General features: G+C 38.9%; 1 protein-coding gene across 1 annotated transcript in view; it reads right to left on the bottom strand.

Moving 5' to 3' along the window:
- The window catches only part of TMEM260 (transmembrane protein 260), a 67,965-nt gene extending 48,887 nt beyond the window's left edge, over positions 1-19,078 (bottom strand). Inside the window, exons 1-3 of the mRNA XM_070594248.1 lie at positions 18,637-19,078; positions 13,847-13,878; positions 12,968-13,119 (exon numbers count right to left, since the gene is read on the bottom strand). Coding sequence (XP_070450349.1) covers positions 12,968-13,119; positions 13,847-13,878; positions 18,637-18,790 — 338 coding nt within the window. The 5' untranslated portion in view covers positions 18,791-19,078. The remainder of the gene's footprint in view (positions 1-12,967; positions 13,120-13,846; positions 13,879-18,636) is intronic.
- Between the last annotated feature and the right edge of the window lie 269 nt (positions 19,079-19,347).

Raw genomic sequence — 19,347 nt, 5'->3', positions numbered from 1 at the left:
CTGCTGAACTGCTGGAATCAATTGCTTGCAACCAAGAATCCTGACCGAAACAACTGGATTTCCCTCTTTATTATTTCTATTAAGTTTTCAAGGGAAACCATGTGAGGAAATTCTGAAAACAAATGCTAAAGTTGTCAGAGCTTTGTGCAAAATAGAAGAGAGGGCAGTATGCCCAAGAGCAGAAAGTCAGTGTGCATCTATATAGAGAGTATGTAGAATATGAAACATTTTGAAGGCCTCATTGTTTTGCTATTTATCTTCTCCATAAAATAAGGTATATAGGCTAAGTCTGTATGAGTTTTCTTTGATTTCAACAGCCTTTTATAAATCAAACTGTGAATGTCCCTTAAAATGCACATATTTTAACACACTGCCTTTAAAAGTTTGCTTTATGCTAAGATTCAGAATTAATCAACATTCACCAACTATGTAACATATACACTAGTGAATCAAGAAAAGTAGAGATAATCTAAACCATCTGTCGTGGAAACTCCACAAACTGAGGAGGGATACATAACAAGGATTTGTAGGAAGCAAGAGATGCTCAGCTGAGGCTGGAGACCGCAGAGACGGTGGATATGCAGCAGCAGCATCAGTCTGCACACCTGTGGAAACGTCTGCAGCAGCCTGAGCCAAGCTTGGAGAGGTTGGACTGACCCAGGGTTAGGGGCCTTACTAGGTGAGTAGGACAGAAGGAGAAGAGGGAAAGGGAGTTCAAGTAAGGAGCCACAGGGCCTACATCGCATAGGGAAGGAAGTAAAGCCAGCAGGGGGCTGATGGAGGAGATAAAAAGGATGAGCAAAGGGTTCCAGGTCTCATTTAAATGAAGACAAGTGTACAGGCATCAAGGAAATGAGTGAACTGAAGGCTAAAGTCATGCCAGGGAGTGGAAAGTGGGTTGGAGAAAGGGACATCAAATTGTTAAAGGGTGGAATAGACCCATTAAGCAAGAGTGGACTCTACTGTTGAACGAGCCCCTGATAGAAAAGAGTTTAATAAAGCTCTTCTCCAAATCACAAGATTTTCATTAAAATTAAGTATCTGTCCTGAAAGACAAGCAGTACATCACACGTTAATAAGTGCAGCGTGAGTGCAACGTAGGAAGACAGGTGTGTGGCCCTGTGCCACATCACATGCAGGCTAACAGGGAGACGTGATGCCCCCCATCACTACACCGCAGGCTGAGTCTCCGACCTGTTGACGAGTCAAAGGATGATGTCACAATGGTAAGGGTGAGGACTTTCTGAAGACTTCGGAGGTCTTCAACTCATTCGCTGACTCTATAGGTAAGCAGCCTCATCACACTGTTCAAGGCATATTACATCATCTGAGCATGCTTCCTTTCATCTTACTGAGGCAGAGATAAACGACAAAAGCAAGCTGACACCATGGATGATTTCATGAAGGCAAGCTGCAGCGTCACGGCCAGGCTCAGTGTTAGCCTCACGCTGTCCACATCTGCAGCCTCCACCCTCTGTTCTCTGCCTAGCACTCTGCCAAATTAGCACCCAGTGACCAGCGACCTGCCAAACACAACAGGCTTCCAGACCTCTCTGCTGCGTTGATCACTCTGCTGAGTTGACATCAGGGACCCCCACATCCCTCCGGCTTTCCTACTGTGGCCCTGGATCTCCCTCCTGTGTTCTCTCCAAATAGCTCCTCCTCTTCCGTTAACTTCTTTAAAGCCAGTGTTTCCCAGGATTTCATTCTCAGGCAATTGTTGTTCTCACTCCACCTACTCTGCCTGGGTGGCTTTTATCCACCACCTTGATGTCAACCACAAACTGAAAAACCAAATCTGTCCCCAGCACTGCCTCTCGCTTGTTTCAGACTTACATGTCTCCACCTGACAGTTGTACTCCTCACCACAAAGCCACCCCACCTCTGGATGTCCCACAGAACCTCAATGTCAAAATTTCTCATCCTCTTCCCTAAAATGCTTCCTGCTCCTGGGTTCTCTCTTACTGACTTTCATTATCTACCTAGTTTGAGTTAAGACACCTAGGAGTCATCATCAAAGCTCCTTCCCATGGTGAACATACCACATCTTGCCAATTTTACTTCATAAACATTTTAAAAACTCATTCTCTTCTCTGCACCCATTCCACCACTGCCTTGTCTCAGCTGTTCTCATCACACAGCTTTGTGTGCTCTCTGACTCCAGTCCGAGGCCCACCGCTGCCACCAGGGTAAGGCATCTAAAACATCTCACCTTGCACTTTTCTGCCTTCAACCCCTTAAGGACTCCTTTGATCATGAATCATATTACAAGCTCCTCATCACAATAGACAAGTCCTTTTATGATCTGGTCTCAGCCCACTCGTAGCTTCATTTTTTGACATAACCTATCTCTTTTGACACACCTATCATAACATGGTGTTCCAGCAACACTAAATGACTTGCAAGTTCCTGTACTAACAAGCTGTTTCTCCTCCACCTCTGGGTTTCTGTGCACATGAGCGTCCCTATGTCCGGAGCACTGTTTTGCCTTCACTTGGCCAGCTCCCACTTATTGCCTACAACTCAGCATAGGCATCTCCTTTCCAGGAAGATTCCCAGAAGTACTTTCGCTAAGACTAGCGTAGTTGCCACTCCTTCAGACATTCATTAAATCAAAGGTATTGAATGGGTACTGAATAGACAGTTTTTTCTATATTTCTAAAAAAACATGATCCTGAAGAATAGAAATTTTTAACTGTAACCTAATCAAAACACAATAAGGAAACCAGATTTGAGGAACTTAAAATTCTCTAAATAATGTATTACAAAACCAATAGAATTATTTTTGAACTATTGATACCACTGGATAGCCATGCCAGCATATTAGCGCCTTTTTAAAACTAAAAGGACAGCTCAGTTTACATATACATACTTATGTGTGTATGTGGGTGTCCCTAGAAAAGCTATCTGATTTTTTAAAACTAAATGTTTTCCTACCTATTTTATTTCAGACATACTTCATCTTTAGTTTTTAATGCTCTCCAAATACAATGGTTTCTAGTTACCTCAACTTAAATCCAACCATTTCCAAATAATGCTTTATAAAATGACTTAAGCTATTATTTAGAAACTAATCTTTTTTTGAAAATGGAAAGAAAAGATGTCTTGGTATTGGAGTAAATTTTGCTTCTTTTAAGAACTATGTCCTTTATCGTTGCTGCCCTTTACTGTTATAAAAGCGGTATCTTAGTAACAAATGAAATTAAGGAAAAAATTAAAGGATTCATTTGATTTTGTTACATTGATTTTTTAAAAATAAAGTCATGTCCATATGGATATAGCTTACAGAAACTAAGGAATAGTCATTTCATCATTCTGTACTTTAAGTATTTAAATATTATTTTGGCAAGAATACAGAAACAAAAATTTACTTAAGCATTTTTTTTCATATTACTTGATTTATTCCTTATCTATAACATAAATATTTCAAAGGGAATAAAAAAATATAGAAGGTTCATAGTTACTCATATTGCCTTTCACATACTGATGTGTAAAGAATATCTCTTACATTTTCTCAAATTTTTGTGAAATTTCAAACAAAATACCTCAAGGTTTCCACCTTAAGTCTTACTGAGCTAAATATCAATGAACCTTCCATATGAACAAGGCACTGCAAATCTGAGATAGAAAAAGACAACTTACATAGGTGATGCTGCAAAGACGTTGATGCGTGTGTCTGAAGGTGAATCTAGTCTTAACTGCATTAAGCAAATGAGGTGACTGAGCAAGCACTTATTATCTGGTTATTTATCAGTTTTTTTAAGAAGCTATGAGTCCAATGAATCTACAGAATTCCTAGAGCCTCCAATTAATCCACTGTCTTGAATTTGGCCCGTGACGATACCTCTCAATGAAGGTGCCCCAGAGTAAGTGATCAGACAAATCAGTTGTAATCTAACTCTTTCAGGGAATAATTCTAACCAGAATACACACTCTACAATTTTTTTTTCCTGAAAAGGCTACAACATATTTTTTAAGTTTTCTTGGCAGAATTAGATTATATAGGTAGAGTGAAACATTATTCATAAATCTGACTACCTAAATACTATTAAATGATTGATAGCCCAAATTTCTGGTAAGTAATCTTTCTTGTAAAAATATATAGAAGGAATATTCAATCTGACATTATTATTTAAACATGAGTTTTAAATGAAATTGTTGCTTTGAGCCCACAAAATGAGCTGTTTGGTATCATCCATAAAGTCTAATGTACAGATGGACTATAAATATAAGTACCTCCCAAATAAGACAGAACAAGTGTCAGGTACCTGTAGACTAAGTCTGATTTTTTTTTCAAACAAAAATGACATAATCAAAAGCACCATTGCATTTTTTCTTGGCAATCCAGGAGTCCTACTTTCAATTTCCGTTTTTTTTTTTTAAATAAATATACTTAAGAAATTATTTACTTTTTTTAAAGATTGGCACCTGAGCTAACATCTCTTGCCCACCTTTTTTTCTCTTCTTCTTCTTCTCCCCAAAGCCCCGCAGTACATAGTTGTCTATTCTAGTTGTAGGTCCTTCTGGTTGTGCTGTGTAGGACACCACTTCAGCATGGCTTCATGAGCGGTACTAGGTCCGTGCCTAGGATCCCAACCGGCAAAACCCTGGGCTGCCAAAGAGGAGCAGGCAAACTTAACCACTCGGCCACGGGGCCAGCCCCAAGAAATTATTATTTTTTTTAAAAAGCTACTAAGGAATTAATAAATTTATTTATTTACACTTAATGTACTAAAGTGGCATCTTAAAATTAGCTCATTAAAATTAAAAGACATACATTCTTCCATTGAAATTGATAAAAATTGTTTTTCTTCAGTTTATTACTTCAACAAAACTAATAAACTGGAGAAAAACAAGAGAAATTCAAAGAGGATGTGAACAAAATGAGAACTCTTTTCACCAGAACTCTTTAATAAAATTGCAAAATAGTCTAAACTATTTTCCACTTTAACTTAAGAACATTTATGATGAGTTAGATATAATATGAGAAAAAAATGTTTTCCATTTGCAATCTAATTCTCATAGAGCCTCAAAGAAGGAGGTCAAAGGAGACAGCTCTTCAAATGAAATATGTATTTTTAGAATCTAACCTGACTACAGAAAGATAACGTCTTATGAGGCTATACAAAGATCACACACTTCAAACACAATTACCATGATAATTTTAATAATATAACCACCATATTGTAAGAGAGAGTCACATGTCAATCCTAACAATCAAAATCAAGATTTTACACTCCTAGAGAGGTATGCTCAATTTTCAAGGTTTCACACTAACAATGATACCGATGATCCAAAATACTAAATAATCTAAAAGTCATTGAAGTATGTTTTATTTTATATAAATAAATATATTTTATATTTTACATTGCAGTAAATAAATCTTCCGAATTGCTTTTTATTTGGGTTCACACTAAAATCACGTAGTTCACATTCCAAGAGAACACAGAAGTTAGGCAATGAGGAAAGATACATCAAGAGTGTGATAGATAGTATGAGAAGGGTGGTCAAATGTCTAAAATCTCACCCAGATAATGCGAATGACAGCCATTCTCCACTAGGGTAAGGGATATGTGATGCCATTAAGAGTATCCTAACAAATGCGAGGCTCAGAATTCTGTGTTTAAACCTTAACTGCTCTCTTTTTGGCCCACACAATCCATGAGCCCCAGATAAGATTCCTAAGACGGGTACTGATTGTGCAGTGGTTTTCTCACTGATGGAATACTATCCATCTGTTGACACAATGGATAAATCAGGAGGTTACAATGTACACCATTGACACAAGTTTACTATTGATGATAAGGCGTATTTTTCTTTCCACTACACGGTATTTGATTTTCACGTGTAGTCACATGTTTGTCTAACCCTCAATCAAAAGGCAAATAACAGAAACCTGAAATTCTTTCAGAATACACATTTGACGTGCCTCATAAAATTCATGAATCTATTTGTCTTCTGTGCTACTTGCATGCAAAGAACCCAACATGGAGGGTACACTCCCCTCTGTCTACACCAAAAACTCCTACTTGAAATGAGTAGAATCAAGTAGGAAGGCCACAATACAGCATCTGAGCATTACTGTTAAATAAATTACTATCAACTCATATTGACAACTAAAAAATTGCAATGGATTTCAGGGAAGAAGTATGGTAAAGCAGGATACTATTAACAGCAAATCTACCACCCCCATCCTCCCAAATTCTTATCTTTATGGGTCTTATTCACGAAAATTATACAAATGTTACCTTCTGGCTCATTCACACAACCAACATGCATGTATTTATCTCTTCAGTGTATTTGGAGAATGGTCAAACTGGGAAGCTAAGCTACTGACAGAAAACCACTCAACACTCTCTTTCTGTGGCAGTGCACTCAACACTCTTTCGGCAAATGCATATTGAGCATCTAATATGTGCCAGGTACTCTGTGGGCAAATTATAGTCAGTGGCCATTTAGACAGCAGTGGAATTTAAATTTCTTCTTTTCAAGTTTAGACCTAATGAATGTAAATCAATAATTTAGGACCCTGTATATTAAAGTTATATCTCTGAAACCACCATGACACCTAAAAAAGTGTAAAACATTTCCATCTTTAATAAATTTGCAAGTAAGCCCTTTTTCCCACATTTTATAAAAATTTACTTTCACTCCAGATAAAATCCTACCAAGCTTTGTTCTATTTCACGAGATTCAATCAAAAAGAAAAAACTGTTCTCCCCTGAATTTTCAGCTACATAAATACCAACTATCAGTACACTAAAAGGAAAAGTACAAAATATTATTCCTGATTTAAAACCACTAAATAAAATTGGGGAAAAAATTTAAAAGCCTTTAGAAGGGGAAAAAAGCACAACTGAAACGGAGGGAATACGATTACGAATAGCTTCCATAAATAAAATGTAATCACACAATTTCCATTAGAAGTAAGATTTTTGCATTTGCCAATAAACGAGAAAAGCTATTTAAGGTTTAGAACAATTCATTTTATTATATCCCATCAACTTATCCCTGAATATCGAAAAGAAAAACACCGAATTGGGCTTTATAGGAATCACCATCATTTACATTTTACTAAGTTTTCATGGTATGTCAAATAACTTGCACAATGGGAGTCAGTGTCTTCACAAAGCAGGGCCTAGTTTAAAATAACTCACAAATTACAGATTTTTGTCAATTTTGCTTGAAATGTTTAAAAGAACACAAGACTTCAGGATTAGCTTGTTACTCAATCTTGATAGTGTATTTTGTATTCAGTAGCAAAAGTGAAATTGGTTAAATATATTCCAGCATGTTATTCTCAAAGGCACGGGCCAAGGCATCACTCCAGGTCCTTTTTAACTCAAAACTTAGAAGATGCTGTATAATTTTTAAAATGTTAAAATACCAAAGGTATATGAAGTAAACCTAAAAGATCCAAATAAGGAAAATCAACAGAATGAGGGTATTACACTACTTTCATCAGCAACGCTAACCAACTTAATAAACAATAGAGATTTAATACTAAGTAGTCTTATTATGCAAAGTTATGAAATATATCTTAATATTTCAGTTCATTAAGACTTTCCCATTTTTGTAGCTTTGAAAAGCTGCAAATCTCTATGAGTTATGATCTATAATTTTATTTTTAAGAAATAGATGCATTTATTATTATGGCCATAATGACTGATGACTAGTTCCGGTGGCAAAATCTCGGCAGGAACCAGATTTAGCAATTTAAATGTTTTATAAGTTTTTGTAATTGAGGAAACTTTTCATAATCTGACATTTGTTAAAACCACTTATTAGAAATTATGCAGCACAGTAGCTGTGGAAATATGAGCTAGCTTCACAATTATAAAGTCAGCCTATGTAGCCCTTTCCTATTGTATACAGTGGCATAAACCCCACCGCGGCCTATCAGCTAACTGGCAGGCAGGGGGCTGCTCTATTCAAAGTGAGAGATACAAGCTGCAGGGCAAAAACCTGGCAGCTCCCATCTGACCCCACAATCCCCTACTGGTGACAGCTCCAAGCTCCATGGCAAATTAGGCCTTCTCATATTACAATTGGAGAAGACAGATTCCATTAGCAGTATCTGAAATTGAGTGGAGAGCTGCACTGTTATCAGACTTGACTCATAAGCACTGCTATTAATCAGAGCTATGATAGCATTTATATATTTCAAGCTATCTGCTGCCGCTGTGATATTCTGCTACAAAGGGTTGATGGGACTTAGGAAAGTGAACAATAGAGCTTTCTGGGAAAAGCAGAGTAAATCAAGAAAGTCTATGACTTCCGCACATTCTGAAGGGATTGTGGTTTACATAAATTTTCTCCCAATTGGAGATTGAGCTCTTCCTCATCTTACACATGGGATTTAGTTGTCACTCAATGGTAACAGCTGTGAAAAGGTGAAGCGGCCCACCGCTCAGAATATTGCCTTCGCTTTTAAAGCAATTAACCCATGAACAGGAGGATACCTGGTGATATCAAAGGGATTAGGCCAGGCAGTGCATTATTAACATTCCCTTGAACTAATTCTAACTCTGACTAGCTGTCAGAGAAGACTCCACAGTCTTAAAAAAGAGTTTTTGCCCTGCTTTTTTTCCTTCAAAACGAAGTGCTGCTATTTCAGCCTAATATGTCCCTCTACTTATAAGAAAATGCAAATGAACCGAGCTCTTAATATGCTTAACCAGTCCCAGTCAATGCAATTTTAATACAAGTATGAGAGAAATATATGATCAATTAACCAGGGATCAAGACAGATATTCTCCTGAATGGAAATTAATGCTCCAGTACTTCCCATTCTTCTCCAACTACAAAAACTGGGTGACTATTTGTTACTTATGCATAGTTACCTCTGAAATTAGGGAGAGCTTCACATTATTCTCTACGGCAATAATCTAAAATACTCTTTGAGCTGGAAAATCCAAATGTCTCTTAAGCAGGAGATTCTACATTCTCTAAGGTATGGCATTTTAATTTTCTATTCTTTATTGAATGGAATCCTAGCTGAAGCTATAAGAATGGCAGACACAGTGCTCAGAATCAAGTGTTCCTTTTCTAAGTGTGATCAAATTAATTTTTAGCAGCAGCATAATGTTTAGAAATATATAACTTATAAAGAATAAAATACCCCATAAATAGAATGTTGGCACAAAACAATCTGCCAGAAGAGATTTAAATATTAGTCAAATTGCTTATAAGTTCTTTGTAGTAAGCAGGCATAGTTTCAATATACCTTTAATTGTTATTAATATTCATATATTCTAGGTAACCTGCTTGGCATTAAGAGATCTGATTTCTTATTGTACAAAGTTAATGGTACTGGAAAGTTTTTTTATGGAAGTTTCCTGAAACAGAGCCTTTTAGAAGAAATATTTGAAAAACTGTTTAATAGTTAGTGACTTTGTCTTACTTTCTTCAAAATAAGCACTGAATTTTGATTATAAAAACTAAAACAATTTTACTTTCAATTCACATAAGTGCTCAACGAATACTGTCGAACGAATTCTTCTATCCTTCTGCAGCTCCTTTTGGCCCACAATAGTTTAAAAAGGATGCACTGGCTCTCAAGCCTGTTGAGAATATACCCCCTACCCTGTAACTACCAAAATAAATAACACAGGTGCGCCCTCATCTGAGATCATCAGCAATTTAAACCCTCCCTGAGGGAAAGAACTTTCATACAATGCTATCAACATGCCCCAGCCTCTTTTGGCGACACCAGAACACAGGAAACGCAAGCACGCTGAGGTCTCACGATGGAGATTTCAGTCCCTCCTTCTTCAGTCCATGGGACCTAGTCTGACATTTCTTAGAAAATAAGTTTGAAATTCAAGTACTAGGCAACACTAAATGGTGTTCATATTAGTCATTTATATTATCTGCAACTTTTTTATTTTGTACTAATAGGATTTGTGAATTTCAAATATGATACTTTAAATATCATACTATCAATCTTAAAAATCATTTACTTCAATGGCCTTAAAAAAGAACTTCCTAGTTCCTATAAATCACTAACTGTATTACATAGTCTTGAATGCACACATGTATACATTAATAAAATGAATACTATTTCATATAAATGAAATGTATTAGATTAAACTCCCTTAATATAATGCATGCTTAAAAATACCCCCGAAGGGGACAATACATAAATATACACAGAAACAACAGCCACAATCTTACTATTTTTAATTCAATACACTAAAGTGATACATACAGCTTTCAATGTGCTGTTTTACTCATATGCTTTCTACATTAGGGCAGAGCAAACATAAATGAGTTCTTGCCAACCATTAGGAAAGATTGACAAAAAAGGCAGTGTTAATGACATCTCACAGCTTTTAAAAGCAAGAGAAAGATGCAAGAAAAGCAAAAATTACATAGTAATTGGAAACAACGAATAAATTGTTCTTTCAGTCTGTCATGTTTACTGAAAAAAATAGAGCTTTTTACATCAACACATTTAAACAGAAATTTGCTTTTGAAATACAATCTTTGTTTAAAAGGCACAGAAGGTCTTTATGTCCACCCCAAGAGCTAAATATAGTGAATGCTATGTGAACAATTACCTGAAAAAAAACTAAACCTGTTAAAAGAATTAATTTACTGCACACCAGTCAGCACTAATCCTACATGTACAGTAATGTTCTCTTAAGTGATGGGGGAAAGAAAGAATAAAACTGTTTCCTGGATCAAAAGCCTTCAATATTCAACAACAAAATGGAATGATGATTTGGTCTGTAAACGTATAAAGTAATGAAATGTCTCCTAAACAAATTCTGATAAAGGAGTTAACCTGTAAAGGAATACATTTACTGTATGCTGGGACTGGAAAAAAGCCGTCACTGTAACGGCAGTACAAAAACTGTGTCCTGCTGTTGGGTTTATATTCACAGAAGAAAGGTTTTAAAGGTTAAGTTCAGGTCATACAACAAATGAAATTGTAACAAGCCAGCTGACATTGTATAATGTCTTCTTCCACTCAATCAATAGGCTACTGTTAGTCCTATTACCATAGAGATGGCTTGCTCTTTCCTGAAGGGTGTCTATTGTTTGACAAAACAGATTTGCCACTTGAACTAGGTTGTTCCCAAAGGACGTGTACCTTGTCAATTATTTGTATTCAAAATAATGAAGTACTTTCATATTAAAACGTATGTAAGAGACAATATCGTTAGACCTCTTTTCTGAAAGAAAGCAACTTTTCCAAAGTATTATATTACTAAAACCACTCAAATATCCAGTTTAGTCATATTAGGAGTTTTTGATTTAAAACATATGTCAGTAAATATACAAATTTGCCATTAAAACTGTATAGTAAAAGAAAAGGGTCACAGGCTAGTGTGCTAATCTAAAGCCCATTAGAATCAAGCATAACGATAAAAGCTATTTTAAAAACGTGGACAAGTCAAAGGAAAATTATCGTACAAAGCCATTTGGATTCTACAAAGATAAAGATTTTTATACATAATTTTTACAGTGGTTTTCATGTGGAATGGCATCAACAATTAAAATATCAAAAAACATGGAAAAGTTTTAGAAAACTAATCACTTTATATAAGAGCTATTTATATCCACATAGCATTTAAATATATGTGTATGCTATAGAAATGATCTTTTAAAATACAGATGCACTATCTAAATAAATACAAGTATTAATTTTCTTTAAATGTCCGTCTTAAATGTCTTGTAAAAATTAATAACTCATACATTCAATACAGAACAGGTAAGCTCTAAATTCCAACTTAAATATTTAAAAAAAGATCAGTTTTTCTCTCAACAAAAATAATGACAGATTCTTAATTATAAAAGATTCAGAAGAAACAATTCTAATAAAGATTATTCTAATCATTTAGAAAAAGTATTCATAACACTAATCAATACAAGCAGAGATGTTATTTTAAAAATTTCATACTTAAAGATTTGGCTATTACTGAAAACCTATAAGACTGAAATAGAAACACATTAAATAATATAAAAATTTGGTAAATGATCAACAATTATGACATTTGAATCTGGCAGCTTTCCACAAATAGATTTAAAAGTATGCTTTAGTCATAATTATTTTAACTTTTACCTTTCTATAAATAATTAAAAGGGAATTTAGAGAGAATTTAACCAAAGAGCAATATTATGACTAATGCAAATAAAAACATTAGTGTCCAAAAGTGACATCTGAAATTGTCTATTCAAATTTTACTATATTTACATACAAAAATTATTTGTTTTTATAATGAAACCTGCAATAGTTTCTGAAAGTCTTTCAATTTGGTTTTCCCTTTGCAGGAAGTATAATTTGTATTTTTCATTATAATCCTCTTAGGCACAGGTTAGACAAATGAGTTTACAAATATCCTAAACTAATGACCCGTTTTTTAAGAGCAGGGTAGGCTTCTAAACTAAGAAAGCCTTCTATCATGAAGTAAGTGGGGTCTAATTTGCTTATCCTCCCTACAGCTATAATGCAACAAAGTGAAACCTTACTAAAACCACATCCCAAACTGATTTCCTTAGTTAATAGCTTCATTTCAAAAAGTACACAACATGTGCGTATTTAGAACACAGGACAATTTGGTATTAGCTCAGACCTGATGGGCGGCTGCCCATCAGCAATACTGTGAGTAATTAAATGATATTTACCATTTATCAAAAGATGAACTTCATGTTGTTGAATTAAACCAGCCCATCTGCATCTCCATAAAATGACAAACCTTATTAGTTCTGCCTAACCAGAGAACTGTGACAATGAACTGGTGACACCTTCACTCCATTGTATGAAGCAGAACCAAACGTGTCATCATTTGAGGGAGTCAAATGCATATGAAACTATTGTAAATTAAGAAAGTGAAGTCACATGAGTGATTAGGAATTCCAAGCAACAAAAGATTTGTTCTTTTTAATGTACACACTTGGGCTATAAGAAAGCTACCTCTCCAACTAGTCAAAATTAATTTTAACTAATCAACTACTTTACCTGAAAGCAGTGAAAAAAAGTAATGATGCAGCTACTGCTCCAAACAAGCCGCACAGAAGATTGACTCGGTAAGCAACTGAACCAAAAGGAAACAGGGTAATTGCCAGTTGAGCCACCAGAGTGAACAAAGGATAGCCAGGAGGATGGGCAACCTATGGAAAAATTAGCAACAGTGAGAAGGTTTTCATCTCGTAAAAGAAGAGTCACACTGGCTTTAATTGAAAAGTAGCCCTTTTCTCAGGCAAGTATAAAGACTAAGAGCCAATGACTAAATGTTTGAATAGTGGTTTTCCATTGTAATCCTCTTGTGCCAATACAAATAAATATTTTCTTTAGTGGATTTGGCAGCGTCTCTCACATGGTGTGTCACCTACAGAAAGGGTGACACATTCATTGTCAGTTCTTAAGTAGTTTGTTCTCTGGGTTCACAGTACATTAGGGTCATTTAAAAGGCTACTGAAAAAAAGCAGGTTCTGAAATATCGTATTGGTTAGAAAGTTGAAAGACCACACTGCTATCGGATTACCACCATGCTGACAGTCCTAAGGTCTTGCCTAAAGGGATCATGCACCATAATAAAGTTTATTAAATAATAAACTTATTAAAACTGTTAACCCGATTTATTTTATTCTCCATAGCTTATACAAAATTTGGGGTGATAATAAGCCAGCTACTGTATATATAGTAAAGGCTTTGCTTTATAATTTAGTTTAATTGGATTTAAAACTTAAAGTAAATTGTCACGTACTGTACTTATAAGTTACTAAAAACTGGGGTTTGAAAATAAATTAATCTACTTTACTCCATGCTTAATTAAACTTTCTTAATTCCTAAAACTGTTAATGAGAGCATTGATTAAACAATAAAACTAATACTTACTCCAAGCTCATGTGCGGCTGTGATCAGTTCCCCTGTGAAAAAATAATGTAAAACCAATAATTACTATTAGAAAATGACACTCCTCCAAAGTTTTCAAAATCCAAATGCTTGCATTGGGGTTTTGCATTAATTTAACTGGATAAAACTGTAAATCTGTAGAGATTTAACAGCATGAAATAGTCTAAGAATATTTTCCCCCTTAGGTCTTATTGAACAAACTATCTTTGATAGTTTTTAGTAACTGGTCAGTGGAAATATAGGTGAAGTCCAGTTTTTAAAAAAAAATGCTTATTTTCCCTCCTGAAAGTTGTATACACTTGCAAATATATAAAAACGTTTACGGCGCATTAGTGTAATATGCTCTTTATCCCTCAAAAATTTAGTCCAAAACTGTCTATAAAGATACAACCTTATCATATATAAAATGTGCAGACATCTGAGTTTTGGACACTCCATAAAATGTTCCATTCTGCCCTAAACTGGTATTTGGATATCTTCTCTACATTAATTATGTTACACACCTTTAAACAATTACCAAATGCTTATTAGCTCCAGGTTATTTTGGTAAGCTTTACCATACATTTTTTTAAAACATTAATCATTATATTATTTCATAGTTCTTTATAATTCCTCACCATTATTAATTATTTCTAAAATTATGATGCAGTAACTCAATGCTTATTTGTTAATATTTTAAGTATCCAGAGCACAGGGACCATTTCTGACACATCCCTGTACACTATAATACAGTACAATGTAAGAAATCAATTAATACTTATTGATGATTAATGAAAGTTACTATTATGTATTAGGAAATATATTAATGTCCATTTTCTATCCTTCAATGGATATCAATGCTCTTAATTTCTACTACCCCAGCCATAGTTTATACCTTTATCCTCTCTGGCCTGGACTACAGTAATAGCTTTGACCAATCTACTTCAACTCATCTTCATAGTGAAATCACTTATTACTGCCACCCCCATCCCCCCAAAAAAGGTTGGATCGTATCCCTAGTCTAAAATTTCTCAGCAGCTGCTCTCTCCTTACTGAATGAAGTTCAGATTCCTCAGGATGACATGCAAGGCCTCTGTGGCTCCAGGTCCCTTTACAAGGCTTATATCCATGAAAACCTCAGTCAAATCTGTTACCCACTGTTCCTCTGGAACGGTCCTCTTTCGCACCTCTTATCACTCATTTTCTCACAGGGCATTCTCTCCTACATCCTTCAAGGCCTAGTTCAATTGCCACCTTCTCATGACACCTTTCCTTATACATCTCTGCCCGGCCTCCCCCATCAGAAGTAATCTTTTCTTCCTCTTCCATAGAGCCTGCTTGGACCTCTCTATTTCACACCCTATTTAGATCGCCTTATATTCTGGTTAGTTGTTTTCATTTCTCTTTCCCACTAAGCTGAAAATATTATCCTATCCATTTCAGGATCCTGTCCAGAGAGCACCACCTCTCCCTCCTCTGGCCACACAATCTAATTCAAGCCTTGCCCGTAGAGGCTGACAAAATGACCTATCACATTGTCACCCTTGCTGCTCAGACACCTCTATATTAGGTGAGTGACTGCTTGCATCATGGAAGCCCCATAAGGGCACCCAAAGACAGATATTGCTCACTTAAGTCTATTACTTAAGAACATCCTTTAAGTTTTCTGAAGATATTCAAGGGCACCTTAGAAACCAAAGGCACTTTTTGTATCCTACCTACTTTCTAAAGAAATTGTTTGTGACGTAAAAATATTTAAAATAACTGTTCCCTTTGTAACTACTGTCAAGGATATTCTATAGTTTTACCCTAGAATGGGTTAGCCCTTATGTCTTCACTCCCAAACTGTTTTCATCAATTTTTGGTTCTTTTATTTCTATAGGTGCGATGAAGCAAAGTTACATTCAAATTTTCAAGGTCACTATTCATTCTCTTCCATTTAAAATGTATTTAGAATTACATTTAACATTAAGAAAAATAGCCTGTCTTCTCTAACTTCTTTTTACCATTAAAAAGTCAACATGCTGTTATTCTTTGCTGGAGTTGCTGGTATAAAGATAAATCTGGAATGCGACAAATTTCCATAACCAACTCTCATCAAATGTTAAACTAAAATCTAAGTAGAAAAGATGCTACCATTCAAAGTCTATAAACGTATCCTTGATAAAAAACTAAACAAACTCTTAAAATTGAATATGATAAAGAGAAAAGAAAAAGTGAATAGTAAAAAAAAAAAGCCTACTTGGTCCTTGCTCTCAACTCTTTACATTAAGGTTTCCTCAAATTTAAGTCTTACTATGACCTGCATCAGAAATATCTGCTTTTTAAAACTGAAGATCCCTTGAGCATACCCCAAACCTACCTACATAAGACCTCTGGCCTTGGGGCCAAGCTGCCCAGGCAATTCTGAAGTACAGTCAAGTTTGAGAACCACAGCTTTTTTGTCTGGGACACAAATGGGTGGCAAGCTCAGAGTGGTTAGTAGATGCTTAAGCTTTATAAAAACCAGCTCCCTCTATATTTTATATTAATTATACAATTATATTGTCATGTAGCATCTTTTAAAGACAGTATTCTTAAAATATACAAACACATATACAAGCTAATTTATTTTTCCCAAGAATAACAAATAGAAGTAGATTCCCACCCTCTCCTCCAAGGGACCATGAGCACTCCAGCCCATAAATCAACCACGTGTACCAAGTGGTGCAAAAAAGAGTTTTGGAAAGGCCACACAATGTGATGGATTTATACAGTATAATTTTATATTTATCAGGAAAAAGAATACATGCTTTATATCAGTTTTAAGATGTGCTGTTTATTGATAAAAATATATTTCATAAACACAAGGGGAAGAGTACATTCAATATATGAACAAAACTATAAAGATATTGTACAAACTTTACTGGAAATATTTGGAAAACTTTATTTATCATCCCCCAAAATGAACATCAAAATACTAGAAGCAACCACTATTTAGCATCAAACTAAACAAATCAGAACACCTAAAAACTGCGTAACTCAAAGTGAAGAGATAACTTTATTTTTCATAGAAAACTAAAAGACGGTATTAATAAAGACAATAATCACAGATTTTTAAATAGACTTTATGACTACATATATGTGATGACAAATTTAACAAAGAATTTAGAGCAGAAGTTAAGAGAGCATGTTCTCAAGTCAATCTACTCCGCTTCTTTCCTTGACTGCCCCGACTTTTTAGCTGTGTCCTTCTGGACACAGCTTAGGCTTAGTTTTGTCATTTATAAAAGGAAGCTATTGACAGTACCTACAGCACAGAGTAGGGGCTGGGAGGGTTAAAGGACAATCCACGTGAAGCGCTTGGACCAGTGCCTGGCACACAGTAGGTGCTCAATAAGTGTTGTTAGGATTATTCATCCCACCCCAATACCTCAGGCTCAAACCACCAGGGTAACTGTCAATGTTTTCTTCTTTTTGTAAAGGTACACAACTACACAGCCCCTGAGGAAAGCTCTCTAATGTCAAAACTCCGGCAAATAGAAAGTTATTTCTATTAACATAAACCTTGGGAATATGGTGACTCCATTCCCCACTGTACTAATGAAACATTGCTCCCCTTTGTTCAATAGGACCTGAAAGAAAGAATAATGGGAACGGCGTGTAGAGAAACATCAAGGGTGTTTTATATTAATTATACAATTATATTGTCATGTAGCATCTTGACAATATGGGTGGGAGGCAGCCTTGAAGACGCCCCCGTGCGCCCGACTCCTGGTATCCTCACTGTGACCTTGTCCCCTGGGCGCGGGCTGGACGGACGGACTGCCCAGAACAGAACAGCGCAGCGGTCTCCGCTTCCAGGGGTAGGTTACAAGCGACAGAGGCTCGGACACAGGCGCCCTCTCCCTCTCTTGACAGAGGTCAGTTTACCCAGGGACCCACTTGGCAGAGAACCGGATTGAGCTTGGAAGCGAATCCTCCTCCAGGGGAGCCCGAGGGGACCGCCGCGCAGCCCACAAGCCGACAGCAACCCGGACCCAGCAAGAGCGCCCGGCCCCGGAAAACGCGGCACGCCAACGGCTGCCGTTTTCAGTCCCTCGACTTGCGGGTCTCTTCAGCGGCAAGATAAGGATGCCTTCAGTTTCTCCAATCTATAGAGCCTCCTCCCGCAGTGACAGCACCGTTCTGACCGTGCTGGCCATTCCCAGGCATTACTGGAGGGCCACTTAACTCGGCAGCGGAACAAACCCTGGATCTCCCTCCTCATCCTACACGCCCAACCATCATTCCTGCGACCCCGGGGCGCGTGCGGCCCGCGCGGCTGCAGAGGCGGCGTGCTCGCAGCCACCCGGCCGCCGCCCCCCCGGCCAGCGCCCCGCCCGACACGGTCCGCGGGCCGCCTCCCGCGCCCCAGCCAGCTGTCAAGCACGCCGCCACCGCCTCAGGGCCGTTCCGCCCCCGCCGCCTGCGTCCGCGTCCCTCCCGCTTCTCCGCCCCCCTCCCTCCCCGCGCCTGTGGGCGGCGCCTGCGCACTAGCCCCTGCGCCAACCCGCGCTCCCGCCGCCGGGCCCCGGGCTGAAGCCGCGGGGACTCGGGCAGCCCCGCCTGTGCACACGCGGGGCCGGGAGATGAGCCGCGAAGGGCACAGGCCGGGAGTCCCAGCGGGCGAGGCACCAGCCCGCACCGAAAGCCCGAGGACCGAGGGACCAGTCACAGGATGGCCACCGGTCCCGTTCCCTGGCCGCCGCCCGGCCCGGCCCGGAGAGCGGTGCGCGCACGCGAGGGGCAGGGGCGGCCTGAGCGTACTTTACCCGAGTCTCCCCCCGGCACCGAGGGCGGCAGCGTGGCGGTGAACACGGCCGCCACCGCCCCGAACACGGCCAGGCCGCCGCCGAGGCCCCCGGAGCGCCGCGGCCACGCTCGGGCTGCCCGCCCCCGGGCCGGGCCGTCGCCGCGGAGCCCCATGGCCGGCGGGCACGGAGGACCGACGACCGGCAGCCCGAGGCCCCGGCGAGGCGAGCGCGGCCGCGCGGCGGCTTCCGGGGCGGGCCTCCGCCGGGCGGGGGGACGGCGGCGTCGCCAGAGCCAGGCCCGGGGCTCCGGCAGCGCCCCTCGCGCCGCGGCTGACAGCTGCTGCGCGCCCCCAAGCAGCGGCTCGCGTGGGACGGCCTCTCGGGCCGCAACCTGGGCCCGGGGCCGCCGGCTCCGCGGCCGCCCCCCCGCGCGCCGACTTGGTCGCGTCTGACGGAGACGGAAGCAGGATGGAGGTCCCGGGGTGGGGACGGGCCGCCTCTGCCGCCTGCGGCGCGGGGTGGAACTGCACGGAAGGCCGGCCCGCCCGCCGGAGCCCACCCTGCCCGACCCGCCGGCGTGGGCGCGCGCTGGGCAGAGGGAGCCGGGAAACGTGGCCAGCGCGCGCTTGCTACGGCTGGTCGTGAGCCCAGGTGCTAACTACTAAAGAGCCGAGTCATTTTCAGAAAGATTAAAATAAGCTAGTTGGTCTGTTTTTTTTCTTACACCGT

The sequence above is a fragment of the Equus przewalskii genome, chromosome 25, assembly GCF_037783145.1.
Source record: "Equus przewalskii isolate Varuska chromosome 25, EquPr2, whole genome shotgun sequence".
In the NCBI taxonomy this organism is placed as follows: domain Eukaryota; kingdom Metazoa; phylum Chordata; class Mammalia; order Perissodactyla; family Equidae; genus Equus; species Equus przewalskii.
The sequence above is the reverse complement of the archived record's forward strand: the minus strand, read 5'-3'. Positions and strand labels throughout refer to the sequence as shown.